The 20,923-nt window shown below is 38.2% G+C and overlaps 1 protein-coding gene across 1 annotated transcript in view; it reads left to right on the top strand.

Moving 5' to 3' along the window:
- The window catches only part of NELL1 (neural EGFL like 1), an 845,852-nt gene that overhangs the window by 518,594 nt on the left and 306,335 nt on the right, over positions 1-20,923 (top strand). Inside the window, exon 14 of the mRNA XM_027852558.1 lies at positions 16,966-17,088. Coding sequence (XP_027708359.1) covers positions 16,966-17,088 — 123 coding nt within the window. The remainder of the gene's footprint in view (positions 1-16,965; positions 17,089-20,923) is intronic.

Raw genomic sequence — 20,923 nt, 5'->3', positions numbered from 1 at the left:
CACACACACACACACACACACACACACACACACACACACACACACACGCACACACACACGCACGCACTCACACACACACATACAGACACACAGGTATATGTGTGCATATATATATATATATATATACATACATACATAGATAACTCTGGTTTATGATAATTTGTTTCATTTCTAACCCTGTAAGTTCTTTGTTATATATTGAAAAATATCTGATGAGCATGATGCTGTCAGAGAAACTTGGAAAGACTGGCATGGGCTGATGCAAAGTGAAATGTACTGTGTACAAAGTAGCAGCAATATTGTGAGATGATCAGCTGTGAATGACTTAACTATTCTCAGCATATAACAATCCAAGACAACTCTGAAAAAGTTAGGATGAAAAATGCTGTCTACCCCCAGAGAAATAACTGGTGGTATCTGATTACAGATGGAAGCATACTTTTCTTTTGCTTTTTCTTGAGTTTTTTTTGTCGATGTTTTCTTTCACAATGTGACTATTATGAATATGTTTTGCATGAGTATACATATATAATCTATATCAAATTGCTTGCCTTCTCAATCAAAGGTGTTGGGAAGGAAGGGACAGAATTTGGAACTCAGAATTTTAAAATGAATGTTAAACATTATTTTTTCATGTAACTGGGAAAAATAAAATGCTAAACAAAGTTCTTGAGAGAAAAAAAAAAGAAAAATATCATTCTTAGAATGGGTCCATAGATTATCAAAGGGGTTCATGAATTACAAAAAAGAGGTGAAGAATGCTTGGGCTAGTCTAAGCTTTCCCTTTTACTTATAAGGAAACTGAAACCTAATGAACGATGCAACTTGAATGATTATTTTTTTTATCTTTTTTATTTTTTTTGGTTCTGGACCTATGATTTCATTACACTGGGGACTTTCCAGTGTGGAAACTCCCTTTACTGACACAACATCAACTCCTCTGTAACTTTACAATTTAGAGACTTATCTGGCGAATGGGGAAGTTACAGTGATTTGCCCCTAGTGACACAGTTAATACACGTTAGAGGTGAATGGGGATTATAAATCTAGGTCTTCCTTCAAGACTGGCCCCATATCCACTTTGGTAAGCAAAATTTTTCTGTCTTTTGACATGTTAGATAAAGTATATTTGATATCATCATGTAATCCATTAGCATATGGTAAATTTCAAGAGCCAACTATTTGCCTAAGATGAAACTCACTTGTACTGTGTTCTGGGAATGTTCGGTGGGACTGCTACAAAGGCAAGAACATTTTGTTGCAAACATCTTTAAAATCAAATCAGCAAGTATTAGAAAAATTGGTTGCATTTTGGAGCCAACCAATTTCCCTGCCACAGGCAGTGAACAGGCAATAAAGTAAAAGAAGAAGTCTTTTAAGGAAGAAAAAAAAGTCCTTCTGTAATAAATATGAAATAGAAGCATTTCAGAAATCCTTGTAGCCCTGACATGTTGGGTAGCTTTCAGTCAAGCTTTTGAAAAGTTCCTAAATTCCAGAAGCTTTCACAGATAAGAAATCACTTCATTTGATGTATTTATGGGATTTTTTTTGAGAGGAGATAGAGGAGAGGTTTTGGACAGTGAGTCTGCTGCATTTGCTTTCTGTAGAGCAAAGAAACACGTAAACATCTGATGCTTAGACACATGTGATTCTGTCCTACATTGGCAAAAATTTTTGCTTTTCTTATCTGAAATTCTCTAAGGTCTGCATTTTTAGAAGGAATGATTTCTATAACTACGCTCAATTTTTTAAATTCAGTTTTCTTTTGGAAAGAGATACAGAGGTTCAGGTCATACCATTATGCTCACATTGCCATTTCTAGTGAGCCCATTTTTGTCACCTTCCCCACATTTGTCCTTGAAAGATGCTCCAGTGAAGGCATATTGTGACTGGTACCAAAAAAAGACTTACGGTTAGCACTTGAAGACACTCAAAGTCTCCCAACCTATAATACCAGGGGCATTTTGCCATGCCAGGCCATTGTATAGACCTCCCAAGGACTGAACCTTCTGTTGTTGCTTTCATTTATACCCAGAGAAAAGTATAAAAAGAGGAAACTGTTTCCCTGGTACAGTATTGCTTCCCACTATGAATTCCTGTCTAGTGTTTTGTTTTTTTTTCTGGTGCAGGTTTGAAGGTTATCACTCATTTCCATGACCTTGATCTGATTCAGTGGCTCAACTGAGATGGTGAATGTATGTAATACTCCAACTAAGTAGGGCATAGGTGGTTCCTTCAAAGACAGTAGTGGACAAAATTTATGACTAAGGAGAAGTGACTTTTTTTTTTTGGTTAGGCAATAGGGTTAAGTGACTTGCCCAGGGTCACACAGCTAGTAAGTATTATGTGTCTGAGGCCAGATTTGAAATCAGGTCCTTCTGAATCCAGTGCCGGTGCTCTATCCGCTGCATCACCTAGAATCTTGATTGGGTGAGAGACCTCTGACTCTTGATGCCACATGAAGCTATATGAAGGAAATGTGAGCCTCAATTGGTAAAGAATCAGAGAAGCATAGAGACAAAGAAATAGAATAGGAAACCATGAGTGAAGAGTAGAGGTATTCCTAGGAATTACAGGCATGTGGGGGAAAGCCAGCCCCTCAACAGATTTTGTCATTTCCAGTGCTCTTTCCCCCACAGGTAACTGAGAATACATTTCTTGGGTGAGCTAGGATATTCACTATTTGATTGAGCTGAGACTTCCTAAACTAAAGAGCTTCTGTTCTTTTGTGTAGTTTTAAATTAGGGAATCTAATCTACATACATGGTAACTACTTTGATGAACATGTTTGCTCCATGATCCATCTTATATAATTGGCGGTCTTTTGACAATTTCAGCTTCTTGATAGATTATTTCATAAGTCAGAGAGACCTTAGCTATCTAGATTAGGGCTTCTCAAACTTTTTTCACTCAAGACCCCTTTTTGTGTTCCTTTGCACAGCATTTGTCAGTATTATACAGCCTGAGGGCATGCACAGTACAAAGTACGCACTTTGTATACTTTACATTTGGACCTGGAATTGTGATTTGATCGGTATAGGGGACTCTAGGATGAGGAAAGTCCCTCTTCTAAGGCAGAGTAACATCTTCTCTGCAACTTAAAAGTCTTAAAGAGTGGCTAAGAGTCCTAAAAGATTAAATGACTTGACCAAGGTAACAGAGCCAGTAGGGGTCATGGGCAGGATTTGAATCCAAGGCTTCCTAGCTCCAAGTCCTGATCGGACCATTAAGCTATGATGCCTCACATGTCTGTCTATCTCTCCACACACACACACACACACACACACACACACACACACACATTATTAATGATGATAATTACAATAACAATAACAGGAATGGAAATTTTTTGGTAGTACTGCTGACATATATCCGTATCTGTATCAATGTGTGTGTGTATATATGTGTGTGTTTGTGTGTGTTGTGTTGGCAGCACAGAATGCTTACATGTGTGTATGTGTGTGTGTATCTAAATATCTACCTCTGTCTGTCTGTCTGTCTGTCTGTCTGTCTGTCTATCTATGTTGGAATCACTACCAACAAATTTCCGTTGTTGTTCTTGCTGTTTTGATCGTCATCACTGATTTTGAAATCTATCATAGATGACACACTATGTCTAGTTGGTTGTTGTGGCATTTTTTCTTTCCCTATTTTGCTTGTTAGGGTCACACTCTGGTTCATTATTTCCCATCATGGGAAGAAACTATTTTCAATAAGCTATCTTTAGATCATTACACTTCCCCCCCAAAAAAATCAAGTATGGTATTAATCAAATGAGCAGCATTATGGGATGTTGAATAGAAGGATAGACTTGGAGTCAGAGAGCCCCAGGTTTGAATTCCACCTCAGACACTGTGTGAACATGGGCAAATCATTTAACTTCTATGAATTTCATGTAACTCTTTAGGAATTACCCAGTAAGTTTCAGATGGGTTGTGATTGGTATGGTTGGTGGTCATTTCCATACCAGTAGAATAATAGATCATTGATATATTAATGATATTCAAAATAGCTCAACTTTCAAAATTGGCACTAGTTTCTTCCAGAATGCTGATGCAACTCCTCCCAATCCCTTCACCCATATCCATCTAAGTAGGTAGGATCAGAACATAAAAATCCTGGGGTAGCTAGGTGGCACAGTGGATAGAACAACTAGCCCTGGGAGGACCTGAGTTCAAATCTGGCCTCAGACACTTACTAGCTGTATGACCCTGGGCAAGTCATTTAATCCTCATTGCCTCCCCAAAAACTCCATAAAAATCTTTTTGTTCTAATGATCCAGGGTCCCACAAGGAGTAAACTTATGTCTTATACTCTGCACATGAAGAATATAGGAAGTTGATTCGATAACTGATACTTAATTTCCTTTGATATGATGTCCAGGGCATTTATCAATGGTTGCTGTACATCAGTGGCTTAGAAATTTCTTTACACGTGTCCTGCTCAAAGGAATGGTAACTTGGAGCCTACAGCTCTCTACAGCCCTACCCCTAACTCCTTGCAGAACACATATAAACCTGCCTTGTAGTGCTCTCTGATGAAGAATGCAGTGCCCACCCCCACTGTTCTACCTCACATGAATGATTAGTCAAGAGATACAAGATGACGATCACCCTGACCTGTGTCTAATTGCTTAGATTACCTTCCATTCTAGCACCAAAGTACTGCTTCCCCCCAAAAAAGGCTTTCTTAGTATAATTTTCAATTACTTATTTATTAGTTCCCTGTTTGACATCACCCAGCTGTGGGACCTGAATGTCAAATTCAGGGCCAGCCTTTCCAGTTTCAGCAGTATGTCTAATGCGTAAATTAGAACACATGACATAGAAAGTTAGAGATGTAAATGACCTTAGAAATTCAACTAGTCTAGAGATCCTTAATAGATTTCCAGGGATACATACATACATGCATGCATGCATGCATGCATACATATATACACATACATACACATATATATGTATGTGTATATATACGTATATATATACACACACACACACACACATACGGACACACATTTTTTCCACTAACCTCTAACTAAAATTTAGTATGTCCTTCAATTACAAGTTAACAATAAATCAACATCTTATTCTGTTTGTTTTCTTTTTTTGGTTTTGGTTTTGTTTTTTTGGGGGGTGGGGGGTTATGCAATGGGGTTAAGTGACTTGCCCAGGGTCACACAGCTAGTAAGTGTGATGTGTCTGAGGCCGGATTTGAACTCAGGTCCTCCTGAATCCAGGGCTGTTGCTCTATCCAATGCGTCACTTAGCTGCCCCAACATCTTATTCTGAATAGGATTCCATAGGCTTCACTGGATTGCCAGAGGGGTCTATGAAGGAGAGGAAGGAAATGCTCACTATGCTAAATGCTTGACAGTTACTCTCATATGACAGAAACAAAGGCCAAGAAAACCCTTCTTGTCCAGTCCCTCATTTATGATGAAGGACCTGAGGAAAAGAGAGGCAAAATGACTTGTCCAAATTCACATAGATATTAATTAATTCTAGTGCCTTTCCTCCATTGATTTTTCTTCCAATTTATCATGTGTGTTGCTTCTTTGTATAAAGTTATTTGCATACTCTATCCCCCATTAGACTATGAGTTCCTTGAGAGTAGGAACTACCTCTTATCTTCTTTCCTATCCTCAACTCATAGTACTAGTTGGCATGTGGTAGGCACTTAATAACGTTCATTGACTTACTGAGAGTTGGGATTTTGGCAACAGGCCATCTGTTACCCAAACCAGTGCTCGTTCTACTTTGCTGCTGTTGCCTAATGGTCCTTGGGACCACAGATACTCAATACTAATTTGGCTTTGGTTTTGATGGGCTAAGTTGTCATTTGGATGTCATCCTGTATATTTGCAGTGTAGAAGGGCATTTATTAATTTTTATTTTAGGAAAAAATGCCATTTAAAGTCCCCTATGAAGCTATTCCATTGGTCTATGAATCTGCATGGCTATCTCTAAGGTTTTTCTCCTTTTTGGCAATATCATGTGATCTTTTATGCCTTTGGAAAGTAATGACAATATAAGGTGTAGGGCTGATAGTGAAACTGCTTATTAATCCAGTTCTTTTTAAGATGTGAGGCAGGAATTTTGTCTAGGACTTGTCTAAATGCTTCCATTTTCATCAATTGAAAGGTTCATAGATCCAGAGATGGAAGCAACCTCAGAGGCCGTTTTATCCAGTCCCCTCATTTTTCACATGAGGAAAGCAAAGACCAGGGAGATTAAGTGCTTGCCCAAAGTCACACATATAGTAAGCATCAAAGGTGAAATTTGAACCCAGGTCTTCTCTCTGGGTCTTTTACTATTTGTTGTCTTTTTGCTCAATTTGTGTTCTATTGAATAAGCTTCCCTTACTTTTGTGGGCTCATCCCGATGACTGTGGAATGTTAGCACCATGCATGTGGTACCCACTCAGGCAATGCTCTCGATGTACTGGATAACAGATGTACACCAGCTTTGGTTGCTCCACTGATTTACCTAGGAGCAGTAGACCACTCTCTGTAGCCTCAACTATATGGACTGAAAAGCTGGGATCAAAACTAGGCAACCAAAAATAAAATAAAATAAAATATAAAACTAGGCAGCCCTGCCTTTCAATCTGGCCTAGAAAACTGGATCCAGAGCGTTGACATTTTAAAAACAAAGGCTAGGACCTCCCCACTGTTGTTTAACATCTCTCTATAGCAGGTAGTTTCATTTAGGTGATGTTGTCCAGAGTACTGGCACTAAGCCCAGATTATGATCACCATAGAAATGCCTGGTGAACTAGAAGAGCTAAAGGCATCTGGCCCTGCAAATTATGAGACTTGTCCCTCCCCTCTTGGATATGAATGTAGTGCCCTACCTAGTCTCTCTGCCTTGTGGCTTGGCTGTTTCGTCATGTACCTGAGAGAACAGTGTCTTTCTGTGGGGCTTCATTGCTCTCTACGTAGGTTATCGAGGAGTCTCTTAGTTCCTCAGGGAATGGTCTCATTTTTATGGAATCACTGGCCAGTGATAGGTTAGGTCGAGGCCTAAGAGATCATCTGGTTAACTCTCTTAATTTCATTTTTTTTCAATCAGAAAAAGTCCACTTTTCTCTCCTGTCCCTCCCACATATCTACTACCCCCCCCAAATGAGAAAGAAGAAAAAACAAAACCCCTATTACAAATTTGTATTGTTAAGCAAAGCACATTTCTGCAGTGACCATGTCAAAAAAATGTCTAAATCTGCACTCTGAGTCTTCCCCTTCTATATCAAGAGGTAGGTATTATGTCCCATCATTCATCCTCTGGAATCGTGGTTGGCTATTGTGTTGACCAGAGTTCCTATATTTCTTTCAAAGTTGTCTGTCTTTGCAATTTTAATATCATTGTATAAATTGTTCTCTTGGTTCTGCTCACTTCATTTCATACAAGTTTTCTCAGATTTCTCTAAAACCTCATCATTTCTTATAGCACGATAGCATTCCATTATATTTATATACCATACTAGTCCAGCAATTCCTCAATTTATGTACATTTTTCCATTTCTAATGTTTTTGCACCACAAAAAGATCTACAAAAACATCTGTACATCCTTAAAAGGGTTTTTTTTTTATTTCCTTAGGAGGACTAATCCTCCCTCCCCCTTAATCTATTCTCCCAAGAATTCCCTTCTCTCTCCTACTTCCCCATGGAGTGAAATGTATTTCTGTGCCCTGCTCTTTGTGTATATATACTTCCCTCCTTTGACCAGTTCAGATGAGATACTATGTCTCCCCTCTTCCCACTCTTTTCCTCTTGTTTGTATTGATATCTACTTGTGTACCCTGATTACGTGAGATAATTTCCCTTTACCTTCCTCTGCCTTCCTCTAGTATATTCTCCTCTCTTCCATTTCTGTTCTTTTGGGATTGTCATAACATACTAAAATCCTTCCCAAGCCTTTTCTAATTAGATTCTCTCTGTCACCCCTGATGATGATAGGGTTCAAAGAGGACGCATATGCCATTTCCTCATATTAGATTATAAGTAGTTTTTCCTTGTTTAGTCTTTTATGAGTAATTATTTTTTTTACCCTTTTATGTTTCTCTTGCCTCCTGTCTTTGCACTTCAAAATTTCTATGCAGCTCTGGTCTTTATATCAGGAAGGCTCGAAAGTCTTCTGTTTCATATATACATATACATATATGTGTGTGTGTATGTATACATACATATATATCTGTATGTATATATATGTATATGTATATGTATCTATATCTATATATAGATATAGGTATCTTCTTTGCCTTCTGGAAAATCATATTCCAACTTCTTCACTCGCTTAGAGTGATGGCTGTTAAATGATGTGTAATGCTGACAGTGATTCCATGATACTTGAATTCTTTCTTTCTGACTCCTTGAAGTGTTTTTTTCTTTGACCTGCAAGTCTTGGATTCTGGCTGTGATATTCCTAGGAGTTTTCATTTTGTGGATTCTTTTAGGGAGTAACTGATGAATTCTTATTATATCCACCATTCCCTCTGATTATAAGAGACATGGGCAGTTTTATTATTTCTTGAAATATAATGTCCAGGCTCTTTTGTATTCTTGTTGTTCTTGGTTGTCAAGTAGTCAAAGTTTGAATTCTGTTGACCTCAGCAAGTCATTTAACCTTTCTTCCACTCTCTTTCCTCACCTGAAAAATGAGACATTGGACTAATGATCTGCAACAGAAGTGCTAAGCACACAGACTGCATGAGGATGCAACACTCCCAAGTGTCACCTGAATGAGATTAAAATGTAATTGGGAAATATGTAAAAAAAATAAAAATACAATAAAACAGAGGTAATATTACCTATTAAAACTAAATCAATGAGGCCCAGAGGGATTCTTATGTGTGGATTATTCCCCCCAACCCCGTTTCTATTTGAGTTTGATATCACTTCTGTACAAGGTCCTTTCCAGCTCTAAATCTATAATCCTCCCCGTAGGTGATCTCTAAGGCTCCTTTCAGCTTTCAAATGATGATTCTTTGCAATTATTACTTTTTTTTGCAATGGGGAATTAGAACCCGTCCCCTGCTGACCTCAGAGGAATGTTGTAAAAATCAAACATGATAACACTGTGTTTGAGACCACTTCAGAAACTGTGATGTGGTCTAGGAATGCAAGAAGTCATTCATTATCAAGGCATCTCAGCCCAGGGACTTTGTCTCTGTAGCTAGTAAGAGTCACAGTTTCAGTCAGCTCTACAGGGTTCTGGATGGACCACTTAAGAAAACGGTTGGTTACTGAGATAATGCCAATTAGTACTGGCCTCCCTGTTGGACAGGTTGATTCAATTTCCTTAGGACTCATGAGTGGAAAGAAGGAGCCAGTCACACACGTCTGTGTTCAGACTAGCTCCAGGATATTGGCATGTAAGGAACTATTCAAATGGATTCTTTTTTGATGTGTTCAGGCCTGCCTACAGTTGGAAAAGCTTCATGCTGTCAGTCTTCTTTTTAGGAAAGGTGTGTAGCATTTAAAGTATTGCTCTAGGACTTTGAAAACATGCCCTCTCTTTCTTATTGGTTGTCTTTGGAGGTTCCCACTGGCTCTTTTATAATAGACTGCTGGCCCATTCAGAAATTCATCTAGTGTAGTATTTATCAGGCCATTTGAATATAAAAACAAGGAAATAACATGTTTTTAGGGGGTCTTTGTAGCTTACAGTCCCATACTCTTGGGGCTGATTAGCAGGAGCTACATAGGAGAACCCCAAAGTAAATTTAACAAAGACAGGACTATTCAGAATTGAAGAAGTACTTCAGTGGTATCATTAATGCATCTTTTCAAGAGTTTGTGTTAATCCATTCATTCTTAATTGATTACCTACATAGCATAGTATAAAGGCAAAAAAAAAAAAAATGGAGTACTCGATTACCTTGGGCAAATCAGTCATCTTTGGGATCAATCTGCTCATCTATAAAATAAGGAAGTGAGAATTTTAAGGTCCTTGCTTGTCTTAGAAATAACATACTGCCCTGTCCTATCCCTTTATCCTCCAACCCCACTCCACTCCTTTATGTGATGATGCTAAAGGAAATGCAAAAATACAGGAGACAGGGTTGCTGCCTTTAAGAGAATTCTGATGTGGTGTTTGTGCTGGGGGGTGCAGGGTGGGGTGGAGAAGGGCGATTAAGATGTGCTTGTATTAATTGTGTGGAAAATATAGGGACCCAGTAGGGCAAGGGGGACAGAAGAGATAAGTAGAGCTGCATTGGGAGGGCTAATGCCACCATTTCCATAGATGCTGTAGGATCTAGCCAAGGTATTAAAAAAGGAGTATGCATGTGATTTTATTTGCTGTTTTCTGGTATACTGGCTTTAAAGTCATTTTTTGAGGCAATCAGGGGTAAGTGATTTGCCCAGGGTCACACAGCTAGTATCTGAGGTCAGATTTGAACTCAGGTCCTCCAGGGCCAGTGTACCACCTAGGTGCCCCTATAAAGTTATTTTTGATGCATTTCTTCTTGAGGTGAATGTAGGTAATGGTATAATGTATGGGCAGAAGTACACCTGTGGCTGTCCAGAAGACCTGGGTTTTTCTCTTTCCATGTTGTTAGTGTTCTATTGGTTGCTAATCAAATGGGAAGTCAGCTGGGGAGCAGCCATGGTATATCTGATGTATATTGAACATCTTTAGCACTAAAGCTACATTTAGTGCCTAGCACTGAAGTTAGAGTTAAGTGCATTGTATGAGTGAATGCATACATAATACTGGCATTCTAATTCACTGATAGGGTATCAGAATAAGGGTCCACTACCACTATTTGCTCATAATATGGTACTCCTGATGAGTATAAAGGGGGGAAAAAAAGAACAGCCTAACGACAGTTAACAGCCCATGCACCAATATCTATTCTAAAGAATACAGAAATTAAGAAATGCTATGCTTACTAATTGAAAAAAGCTATAAAAGAAATCAATTGTATCCTCCAAATCAAGTTAATATATACTTTTAGACTTGGTGACACTAATGCCAAAGTAGACAAAAGTGAAGATGGTGAAAATCTGTTGGAATATATGAATGATACTAAAGACTTACAGTATCCTCAGAAGCTTCATAACTGCATATCATGAATACTTTCTTTTGGAAAATAATCAAAGGATGTAGGAAACTGTGAATCCCTATCAACATCACATTCACAAATAACAAAGAAATTCGCTCTATTTTGGTATAAAGGAAATGATTATTGATGTCAGAATCATAATGAGCTTAGTAGTTTATGTATAGTTAGGTCATCAACCTAGTTAGAGTCAAAGGTAAAATCAACATAAAGTCCAAGAAAAGCTAAAGATAAGAAGGTGTGTATTGTGATTAATTGAGAAGTTTCCACTCAGCCTGTTCCAATGAGCCATCAGTGTCTAAAAGTAGGATATGCAAAAATGAAAATATAACAAATTCATTCATCACCAGTCCTGGCAAAAATTTAACCAATGTAGTGGAATAACCACAAAAGGAGGTATATAGGGCAGTGGATAGAATGCTAGATTTGAATTCAGGGAGAACTGGGTTCAAATCCAGCCTCAGATAAATGTGGCACTGGGCAAGTCACTAAATCTCCGTTTGCTTCATATTCCTTAACAGTAAAATGGGGATAATAATAGCACCTACCTCTCAGGATTATTATGAATATCAAATGAGATCATTGTAAAGTACTTATCACAATACCTGGCACATGGTATGAACTATATAAATGCTAGCTATTATTATTAAAAGGGAGCCAAAAGAGCACAGAAATTGTGTTAGCCAGCAAATGCATGATCTCCTTGCCAAGTAAAGATGGCCGCCAAGTGCAATTGTCAGATTATAATACAAAGTCATTTGTCATACACATGGGAAGAGGCTGAAGGAAGGCTACAGATAACATTGTGCTGTAAAAGAATGGAAAACAAGTTTGGAGAAAGTGTGACCTAAATGACTCATATAATCCTAAAAGTATTCGTAGGTGGCAGAAGAAAGAAGAAAACAAAAAGATATAACACTGCACTAAATTAGTCACTCTCTCTGTAAGGTTCTATTTTCATCAGTGAGACATGTATTTCCACATTGGGACAACAAGAACTTTTTTTTCCTGAAAAAAAAAGAGAAATAACATTGAGACAGAGAAATTGGGCAGGAGGGGATGGACCTCCCAACGTACTTGAAAGCATTGAGGGACTGCTTAACAAGATATTTCAGAGAAGGGAAGATACCAAAACAATAGGGAAAAATCATGATCTGCATAAGCAATTAATCATTCAGTTAGCATTTTCAGAGTGCCTCAAGCTCTATGCTAGGTGCTGGAGAGACAAAGACAACAGTGAAATAGTTACTAATGTCAAGAAGGTTACATTTTATCAGGAGAAATAACATGTATGTACACAGTAACGTGCAATTTCATTAAGCATACCACATGTTTTGTTTTGTAATATCTTCATATGTCAAAAACATTACCCCCAAAGGGCTATCAGGAGACCTATAAAAACTATTAGTTCATAAATATACTTTCTCACCTATATAAAATATTCAGTATAAAGGTCTGTAGTACATGCATATTATGATATAGTCCTAACATGTAAAAAGGGAAGGATAAAGCAAAGAAAAAAAAACTGTAGATCAATGTCACCAACAAACATTACTTTAAAATTTTAATATTAAATCTTGGATAAAAAAGCCCACAACCCAACAATAACAAAAGTGCAACAATCGGTTTTAAAAATTTCTGTAAGATTGATTAGATTTATATAAGAAATACAAGGATAGTTCAACATTAGGAAAATAATTGACATGATAATAAGAACGAATACCATTAATATGCATAACATGATAAGAAAATATCATTAATATGCATGATATAAAGATGATCATACATATAAATTATGTAAATATAAATGATATAGAGATTCAGAAATCAAAACCTCTGACCAAGTGTCACATACATTCATACCTAAAAATCACACTGTACAAAAGATGTGCTTAGAAAGATTTAAAAAAATCTATTTAAAATCATGTTGATGTTGTATGAATCAAATATTAATATTATAGTCTAGTTAAGCGGTAGAAATTTTCCTAATAAAGATGCACATGCATCTCAAGAAAATCTTGTACGGCAGACCACATGTTGAGAGTCATACAATTAACTGAAAAAGTCCAAGTAATACAAGTTCTGAAAGAGCATATCTCCAATTATTTTGCGTGTATGTTTTGACTTATTTAAGATTCCTTGAAAAATGCAATCCTAATTTTCTCTTCAAAAACTCTGAGTATCATCAAGTATGACATAAAACTAGGAGGTAGATGTCTACCAAAGGTGTCACCACAATGATGGTGGACGTCTTGAGTAGTTTCAAATGGAAAAGATTCCCTGCATCTGGTAAGGTTCTTCAGTTGCTTCTCTTATAGGCAGCTAGCTGGCTGTTCCCCATGTCTGGAACACTCTCCTTCCTTATCTCTGCCTTCTGTTTGCATGTTGTCTCCCATGTTAGCCCATGAGCTCCTTGAGAACAAGGGCTCTCTTTCGTCTTTCTTTGTATCTGCAGCACTTAATACAGTGCCTGGCACACAGCACGGGTATTTAAAAAGGCTTATTGGCTGACTGAAATCATCACCTGCTCTCCAAAACTAGAAAGATGCTTGGAGCATTGAAATATTAAATGATTTGCCTAGAGTTACTTGCCCAGTATCTGTTGGAGCTAGGGCATGAACTCAGGTCTAACTGGCTTCAAGGCTGATTATTCAATAAGCCACTCACCTTTCCTCCTGAATAAACCTGCTTTATAAATAACTTGGAGAATGAATGGATGGATGGATGAATCCATCCTTTTAGTCACAACACTATATTGCTGGTTCATATTTAGGTGTTTTTTGTTTGTTTGTTTTTTACTAAGCTGCGACTATCTGCTCAATAAACCCATTTCCCTTCATGAGAAGCAGCATGCTATGGGCCATAGCCTGCTTGACTTGGAGTGAGGAGGACCTGGATTGAAATGGTGATTCAAACACTTCCAGTTGTGTGTCCCTGGATAAGTCATTTAACTTCTCTGTGCCATAGTTTCCTCATCTTCAAACGGAGGGATTGGACCTGTTAGGTGCCTTTCATCGTTCTTTCAGTTCCCTCTGCTTTCTCCATCCCTTCTGGTACCTTTTGCATGACTCTTTTTTTTTTTCTGTGAAGATTTTATAACACCACTGTTATCTCATCTAGCATGGGTTCAGCTGGTTTTTCTGAATTGCCTCCACAGTCTCTTGAGGCCTCAGTGATGCTAATTGGTCAAACAAGGGACTTGGGATAGATGTTCTCTAACATCTTTTCTAGCACTAATATTCTATTACTCTCTGTTTCTCTTGAACTCAAGACCCTCTGACACTCTGGAAGTTCCCAATGGCAAAAGATGACTTTGTCAAACACTGTGGGCATGTGTGCCCATTATCACCCTCTGCCCTCTCACCTTGGGCTTGCACATTTTTTGACCTGAAGCAGCTCTGCTTGGTTTCATCCTGAGATAATGACATTTAACAGAATCGCAGGAGCTATGTGTCAGAAAAGACCTCTGATTCCAGTTAGTCCAAAGTACATATGAACTAGAATCCTCTATACAACCTTCTGAAAAGCAGCCTTCCAATCTCGACCTGTAGGCCTCTGGGAATGGCAAACCCAAGACCTACCAAGGCAGCCTATCCTTCCTTTAGGAACCCCTCCCCCCGCTGTCCCTATCCACCACCATGGTAAGCCCAAATCGAATTCTTTGTTACTTCTACTCATTTTTCTGTCCTCTGGAGCCAAGTAGATCAATTCTAATCTCTGTTCAGTATGAGCCATTCTTATGTGCAAAAACAGTGATCAATCCTTGTGCTTTCCTCTCCAGATAAAACTTTCCCAGACCCTTTGGCCAGATTTCTGAAGTCAGAAGACCTGGGGTTAAATTCCATATTTGATACTACTTTAGGCAAGCCACTGAATCTCTCTGATCCCTAGTCTCCTATTTGTAAAATGGATTGGAAGAGATGAGCTCTCAGTCCTTTCTAGATGTGGACTTTATAATTTGTTGATCCTACAATCCTATAGTCTTGAATATTCTTGTTATGGTATCCCTTTTCTGAGTTTGTCCTGTTTGTCAATGTCTTTCCTAAAATGCCATACACCAAACTCCACATAACCCTCTGCATATATTATTACCATAGTAGAGTTGGCTAGACTTAGTACCTCACTTGTTCTGATTATGAGACCTCTCTCAATGCAGCCTTTAATACAGCTTAGTTCTTTAGGTTGCCACCCTTACACTCCCTTGATTCCCATTGTACTTAAGTCCACTAACACCCTTCGGAGTTATCCTGATACTTATCTGCAAAGGTGGGATTTGCCTTTATCAGACACACATGCTGTGTAATCAAAACAAACCTGTCTTATGGATTTAATCTTTACTGTTATTAGTCCTATGAGGATGTTTAAAATAAAAATTAATGAAGCAGAGGGTTATTCCAAGGGGTTTTAGTCCATTCACCTAATAGATTGTGTTTACATATGTAATTAATGCAACTGCTTTGGGGTTTCTAGTTAGAATTTTGACTCTTGCTTCAACACCCAAATAGTTTCTTTCTCTTTTTCAGAGCTATAATTAACATGGGCTTTGTCCTAGAGTACGTCTAACAAAGGTCTGCTTCCCTGATCCCTACCCTCACTGTACTTCCTTACCCTCTGGAGTTGTGGAACTCAATTTGTATTGCTATGAAATATAAGCTTCTTGAGGGCAGGGGCTGTTTTGTTGTTGTCTCTGTATCCCTAGGGCTGAGCACACATCTGGTGCTAGATGCAAGCTAATTGAATTGTATTAAACAGCTTCTGTCAGACTCCCTGGGCCATGGGCCAATTCCTGCTGGCAAGACTACGAAGACCCACTCCATCCAACACCAAAGAGTGTCTTCTGTGTCCTTCCATCCCTCAGCACCTGCTCAACTCAAATAACTCCAAGCTCCACTTCAACTGGTTGTCTGTCTTTCGGTTTCTCTGTCTCTGTCTCTGTCTCTGTCTCTGTCTCTGTCTCTCTTTCTCTCTCACTGTGTATCTATCTATCTATCTATCTATCCATCCATGTATCTATACCTATATATGTTTCTTTTCTTTTTAAATTCCAAGAAATGAAATTTTTAACTGGCCCATTGTTAAAAACTTAAGCTACATGCCAATTATGTTAGCTCATATTTAGATTCTGTGCAAGCCACCATGATTGTTTGCATTGTAAAAAGGTCTGGAAAGGAAGCTAATTTATCCCCAATGCTCATGTATAGCTTGAGCTATGGAATACCTGTTTAAGGGTTCATTATTGTGGATATATAGAACAGATGAATTAGCATTGGACTGAGATTGGTCTTTTTTAATGTTTCTGGTTTTGAATTCTGGCATTTAAAAAAAATTGCTCCTCAGTACTATAGGTTTTGAATGATGGCGTATTTAAATATTTAATGGTGTGATTGTTAGCATGTTATTGCTTCTCAGGCATCAACCCAGAGTCTGAATTCTAAACCCTATGAAAATGGATTATATTGAAAATTAGGGTTGAGCTGCTGATGGATTTTAAAATGAATCTTTGGCATTATATCCCTCTCCAGTTCCTTAAGTCACAGCCCAGTGCTTATTATCTTTCCCTATGGCCAGGATTATAGAAAGGGATTCATCAATAGTATTTGCACAATAGCCTTTTGCAGTAGGTGGGCAATCTGTGACCTCTTTTCTCCATTTCTACTCTATGGTTGAAATGAACAATATTATTCATCCTGTGAGTAGACCAGGTGGGATAACGTGGTCGCCTTACCATTGAGGACTTTTGTGTATCTTTTCATTTATGCCATTTTGGTTGTTTATTCTGCAGTCTGTGACTGAAATACTTGGCAAATGGATGTTGGCAAAGATCTCCTTTTTTCATTAATTCTAACTCACCTGGCCACTGTCTAACTCCTAGTCTAAAAACCAGTTCATTGTCTCTTTTCTAGAGCATGATGAATGTGGTAGCGCCCAACACACCTGTGATGACAATGCAATCTGCACTAATACTGTCAGGGGACACAGCTGCACCTGCAAGCCTGGATATGTGGGCAATGGAACCGTCTGCAGAGGTAGGTCCACGGTTTGGGCAATTTTATCAGAGCTGCAAGTTTGATTAATGTAGGTCTCACTATCTGGGTTCTTATAACTTCTGGTAGCCAGGTTCTCTCACAGCTTTAGCTTCTATTGTATTATCTGACATTTGCTACATACATTGAGGTGATGAAGGGGATTGAGTTGTCCTTTGCTTTCCATCTTTCCATTGGAAAAAATGCCCCACTGACCACCCCCAAACCTTTGATCTCATGGGCGTATGGATCCCCCAATATGAAATTACATCAAGTGGTGCAGTTCAGCATCTTGTTTGTAACAGTCAGCGAGTTTTGCCTTTGGAACCAGTATAAAGTCACTTATTCATACTGCAAGGCTAGTTTACATCCCAAGCAGAACTTGAATGTAGGTCTTCTTGGTGCCAAGACCTGCTTTATATCAGCTACACCAGGTATTCCCAATGTTTAGTGGTCCCCAGATACACTGGCTCTCAGTAAGCCTTTTGACAATGCCTATTTGAAATGAAATGAATTAAATTTTATAGTTGACTATGCATCTACACATAAGAAATGAAAAGTAAGAATGTGATACACTAAAATTTTGAAGCTTCCTCAGTTGGTATTAATTTAAAAAAATAAAATATAAACTTTTCCATATTCATTTGACAAGTTTTTTCATACCTCTTGGGAAGGCAAAGCACATACACTCCCAGGCTGGCAACATCCAAACTTCTCCATCCTGTAACTCTAGCATCTCTCCTTGAAATGAATTTGTGGTGATGCTCCTAACATCTAACGTCGGCATCTTTCTTTTCAACATAATGCTGCCAAGAGGTAAATGAGTAACATCTATATACCGCAAGCAGAGAATCTATATAGTAAAGCTACTCTAAGTCCTGTCTACTATTAGGATCTGAAAGCAGTTGAAACATTTAGGAACTTGGAGCTTAGCATTTCAAAATAGGCCAAAGGTATTTCATGAAAATGGAAAAGGAAGAATATTTGCACAGAGAAGAAGCTGCTAACCAGGGCTGCATGCTAATGCTGTTGAATTGAGTAGCATGGCGATTTACTTTTAATGCATTTTCTGAAATTAGATCTCCACATAAAATAATATTAATTGGCCTCTTTTGGTGAGCTTATATTTGCTGATTCCTCCAGTGCTGTTGTGATAAGTATCTACCTCATCTCAGTGGAGTTTTCAAGACCAGCTGTGAAATGTATTAGTTCAAAAAAGGTCTTGGAGCCCTTTGATTCTGAAGGGAAGTGATTTTGCCTTGAATTTTATGAATTGTGAAATAGACTTTCTTGAAGGGATTCTTGTCCAATCAAGTTGAACTTGAGTATTTGCTATTGCTTTTCTTGCCTTTTCTTCTTTTTCCTCCCCTTCCTCCTCTACTTTCTTCTACTCTTGCTCCTATTTCTTGTCTTTCTTTCCCCTTTCCCTTCTTCTTTCCCCTTTTTTGTCTTTCTTCTTCCTCTTTCTCCACCCAAACATGAGCATAATTAAGGTGTTATATAGAGAAATTCATACTTCTGGACAAAAAACATACTTCTTTCCAATTATGATTTGATGAAATATTAGCAATAGCATTAACACATAATATTAGACATAAATATCAGAAGCAGTAATAATTTGGATGAATTCTATCACATGGATTTTTTTCTCTGAATTGCTCCTACCTATGTAAGGACATATATTCATGTGAGAATGAGGGGAAAATTGAGAAGTATTAGTAAAACTATAAGAGACCTTAGAGATCATATTTTTCAAGTCCCTAATTTTACATAACCTATCAGAGTTAAAACAAAGGAGGAAGAAAAGATAAGGTTAAAATTTACTGATTTTCATACTTAAATTCATATAAACTTTAATATTTTGATGGAGAAAGGGTCTTAAGATATTTCTCCATGAAATGATATGGCAGCCAAAAAAGAAAGTTAATATAATCTTAACTTTAAAATAAAAGGGAAGCTTGTGCTGTTCCTGGTCAGATCACATTCAGAATATGTAATTAACTTATGGCCATTCTACTGATAATCTGAAGAGCATACAGATGGGGTAGGACCTCAAAATCATGTCATATGAAAGACAATTGAAGGACTTGGGGATGGTCAGTCTTTGAAAAGATGACTTGGGAGGACATGAGGGCTGTGTTTAAGGCCATTTGTGATGTCATGTGGAAGGGGGATTCAGCTTGTTTTATTTGGCCCCAGAAGCCAGAAGTAGGAGCAAATAGAAGAAAAATTAGAGTCAAATGCAGGAGTGACATACAGAACACACACACACACACACACACACACACACACACGTGTACTTCCTGATATTTATCTATAATTGATTGGAATGCTTTAGAAGTTCTTTACTAGAGGTCTTCAAGCAAAGACTGAATAGGAACTTGACTCTGCTGTAAATGGAATTCATATTAAGGTGCAGACTAGGTTCAATGGCCTCTGAAGTCTCTTCTTACTTTATGTGTATAGTTCTCTGAGATTCAGGCTTTTTCTCCATGATTTCACATGTACAAGAAAACTGGAAACTTGAATCAGCTAAACAACAACAGCAACAACATTTCCATAATGCATACAGTGTGTCTAGCACTGTGCTAAGCATTTTATAAATATCTCAATTGATAGTCACAACAATCCTGATAGGTAGAGTCTATTATCTTTATTTTACATTTGAGGAAACTGAGGAAAATAGTGGTTAAGTGACTTGCTCAATATTACATACCTGGTAAATGTTTGATTCAGGATTCAAACTCAGGTCTCCTTCACTCCAGGTCCAGCTCTCTATCACTGTGCCACCTAGCTGCATTAAATATTCAGAACTTTGCCATCATAGGTGGCATTGGAGTTGAATGGTGAGAAGTGAAATCTCTTATTTGAACTCTTTTTCCCGCATTTTTTTTGTGTGTTAAAAAATGTTCGGCATTGAGACAATATATCCTGACAATATTGAGTAAAATGGGGATTGGAGATTATCTCTCCATGCCCTTTCCATTGCTTGTTGGCTGCAGTTAAGTTGTTGACTGTTGGTAGTTGATAGGCTAAGACCTGCATCTTATCTGCCACAAACAAACGTAAGAAATATTTAAGAAGCTTTGATCCTGGGGGAAAAATCTTACCTCAAGGCTGATGATATCCCAGACCTATACAGAATTGCTAAGGTGGAATGTGAGACTAGAATCTAAAATAAAGGAAGGAAAGGAACAAGTCAGCTAAAATAAATGACTTTAATACCATGAGGATCCATTATAACACCTCTGCGACTCTTTCATGTCTTAATAAAGAATCTTTGTGGGTTGGTGTGGTGGATACATTCATCGCCTTGTGGGCCGTGTTTCAGTGGCGATACTCTCTAAGCATGACTAGTCCTTCAAGAATACAAAGTTCTCTCCTGAGTCTATACATCCTTCAAGAACTTCTGGGAATGGAGCCACGATGACAGAGTAAAGAAACTGCTCATCTGAGTTCTCCCAACATTCCCCTCCAGACAAATTTAATATAATGCCTCAAATCAAATTTTTGAGTGGCAGAACCATCGAAAAGATCAGAGTGAGACATTCTTCCAGCCCAAGACAACAAAGGAAGTTAGACATAGTTCTATAATGTGGGGGAGGAGGTTGGCCCAGAGCCCACATGGATGAAATACCAATGGTGGGACTAGGTGGTGGTGACAGAAGCAACAGTAGCTGTGGGTGTCCTAAAGCCAGAGATAGTAAAGGGACCTGAAAACTAGTCAGAAAGAGATTATAGTGGACCCACGTGCTAGCACTATATCCAGTGCCAGATATTGTTTACCAATTCCATTGTCTATACCCACACCCACTTCTGGGTCATAGCTCAAGGTCAG

Source organism: Vombatus ursinus, unplaced genomic scaffold (assembly GCF_900497805.2).
Source record: "Vombatus ursinus unplaced genomic scaffold, bare-nosed wombat genome assembly UNPS02009770.1, whole genome shotgun sequence".
Lineage (NCBI taxonomy): Eukaryota > Metazoa > Chordata > Mammalia > Diprotodontia > Vombatidae > Vombatus > Vombatus ursinus.
This window is presented reverse-complemented; position numbering and strand designations above follow the sequence as displayed.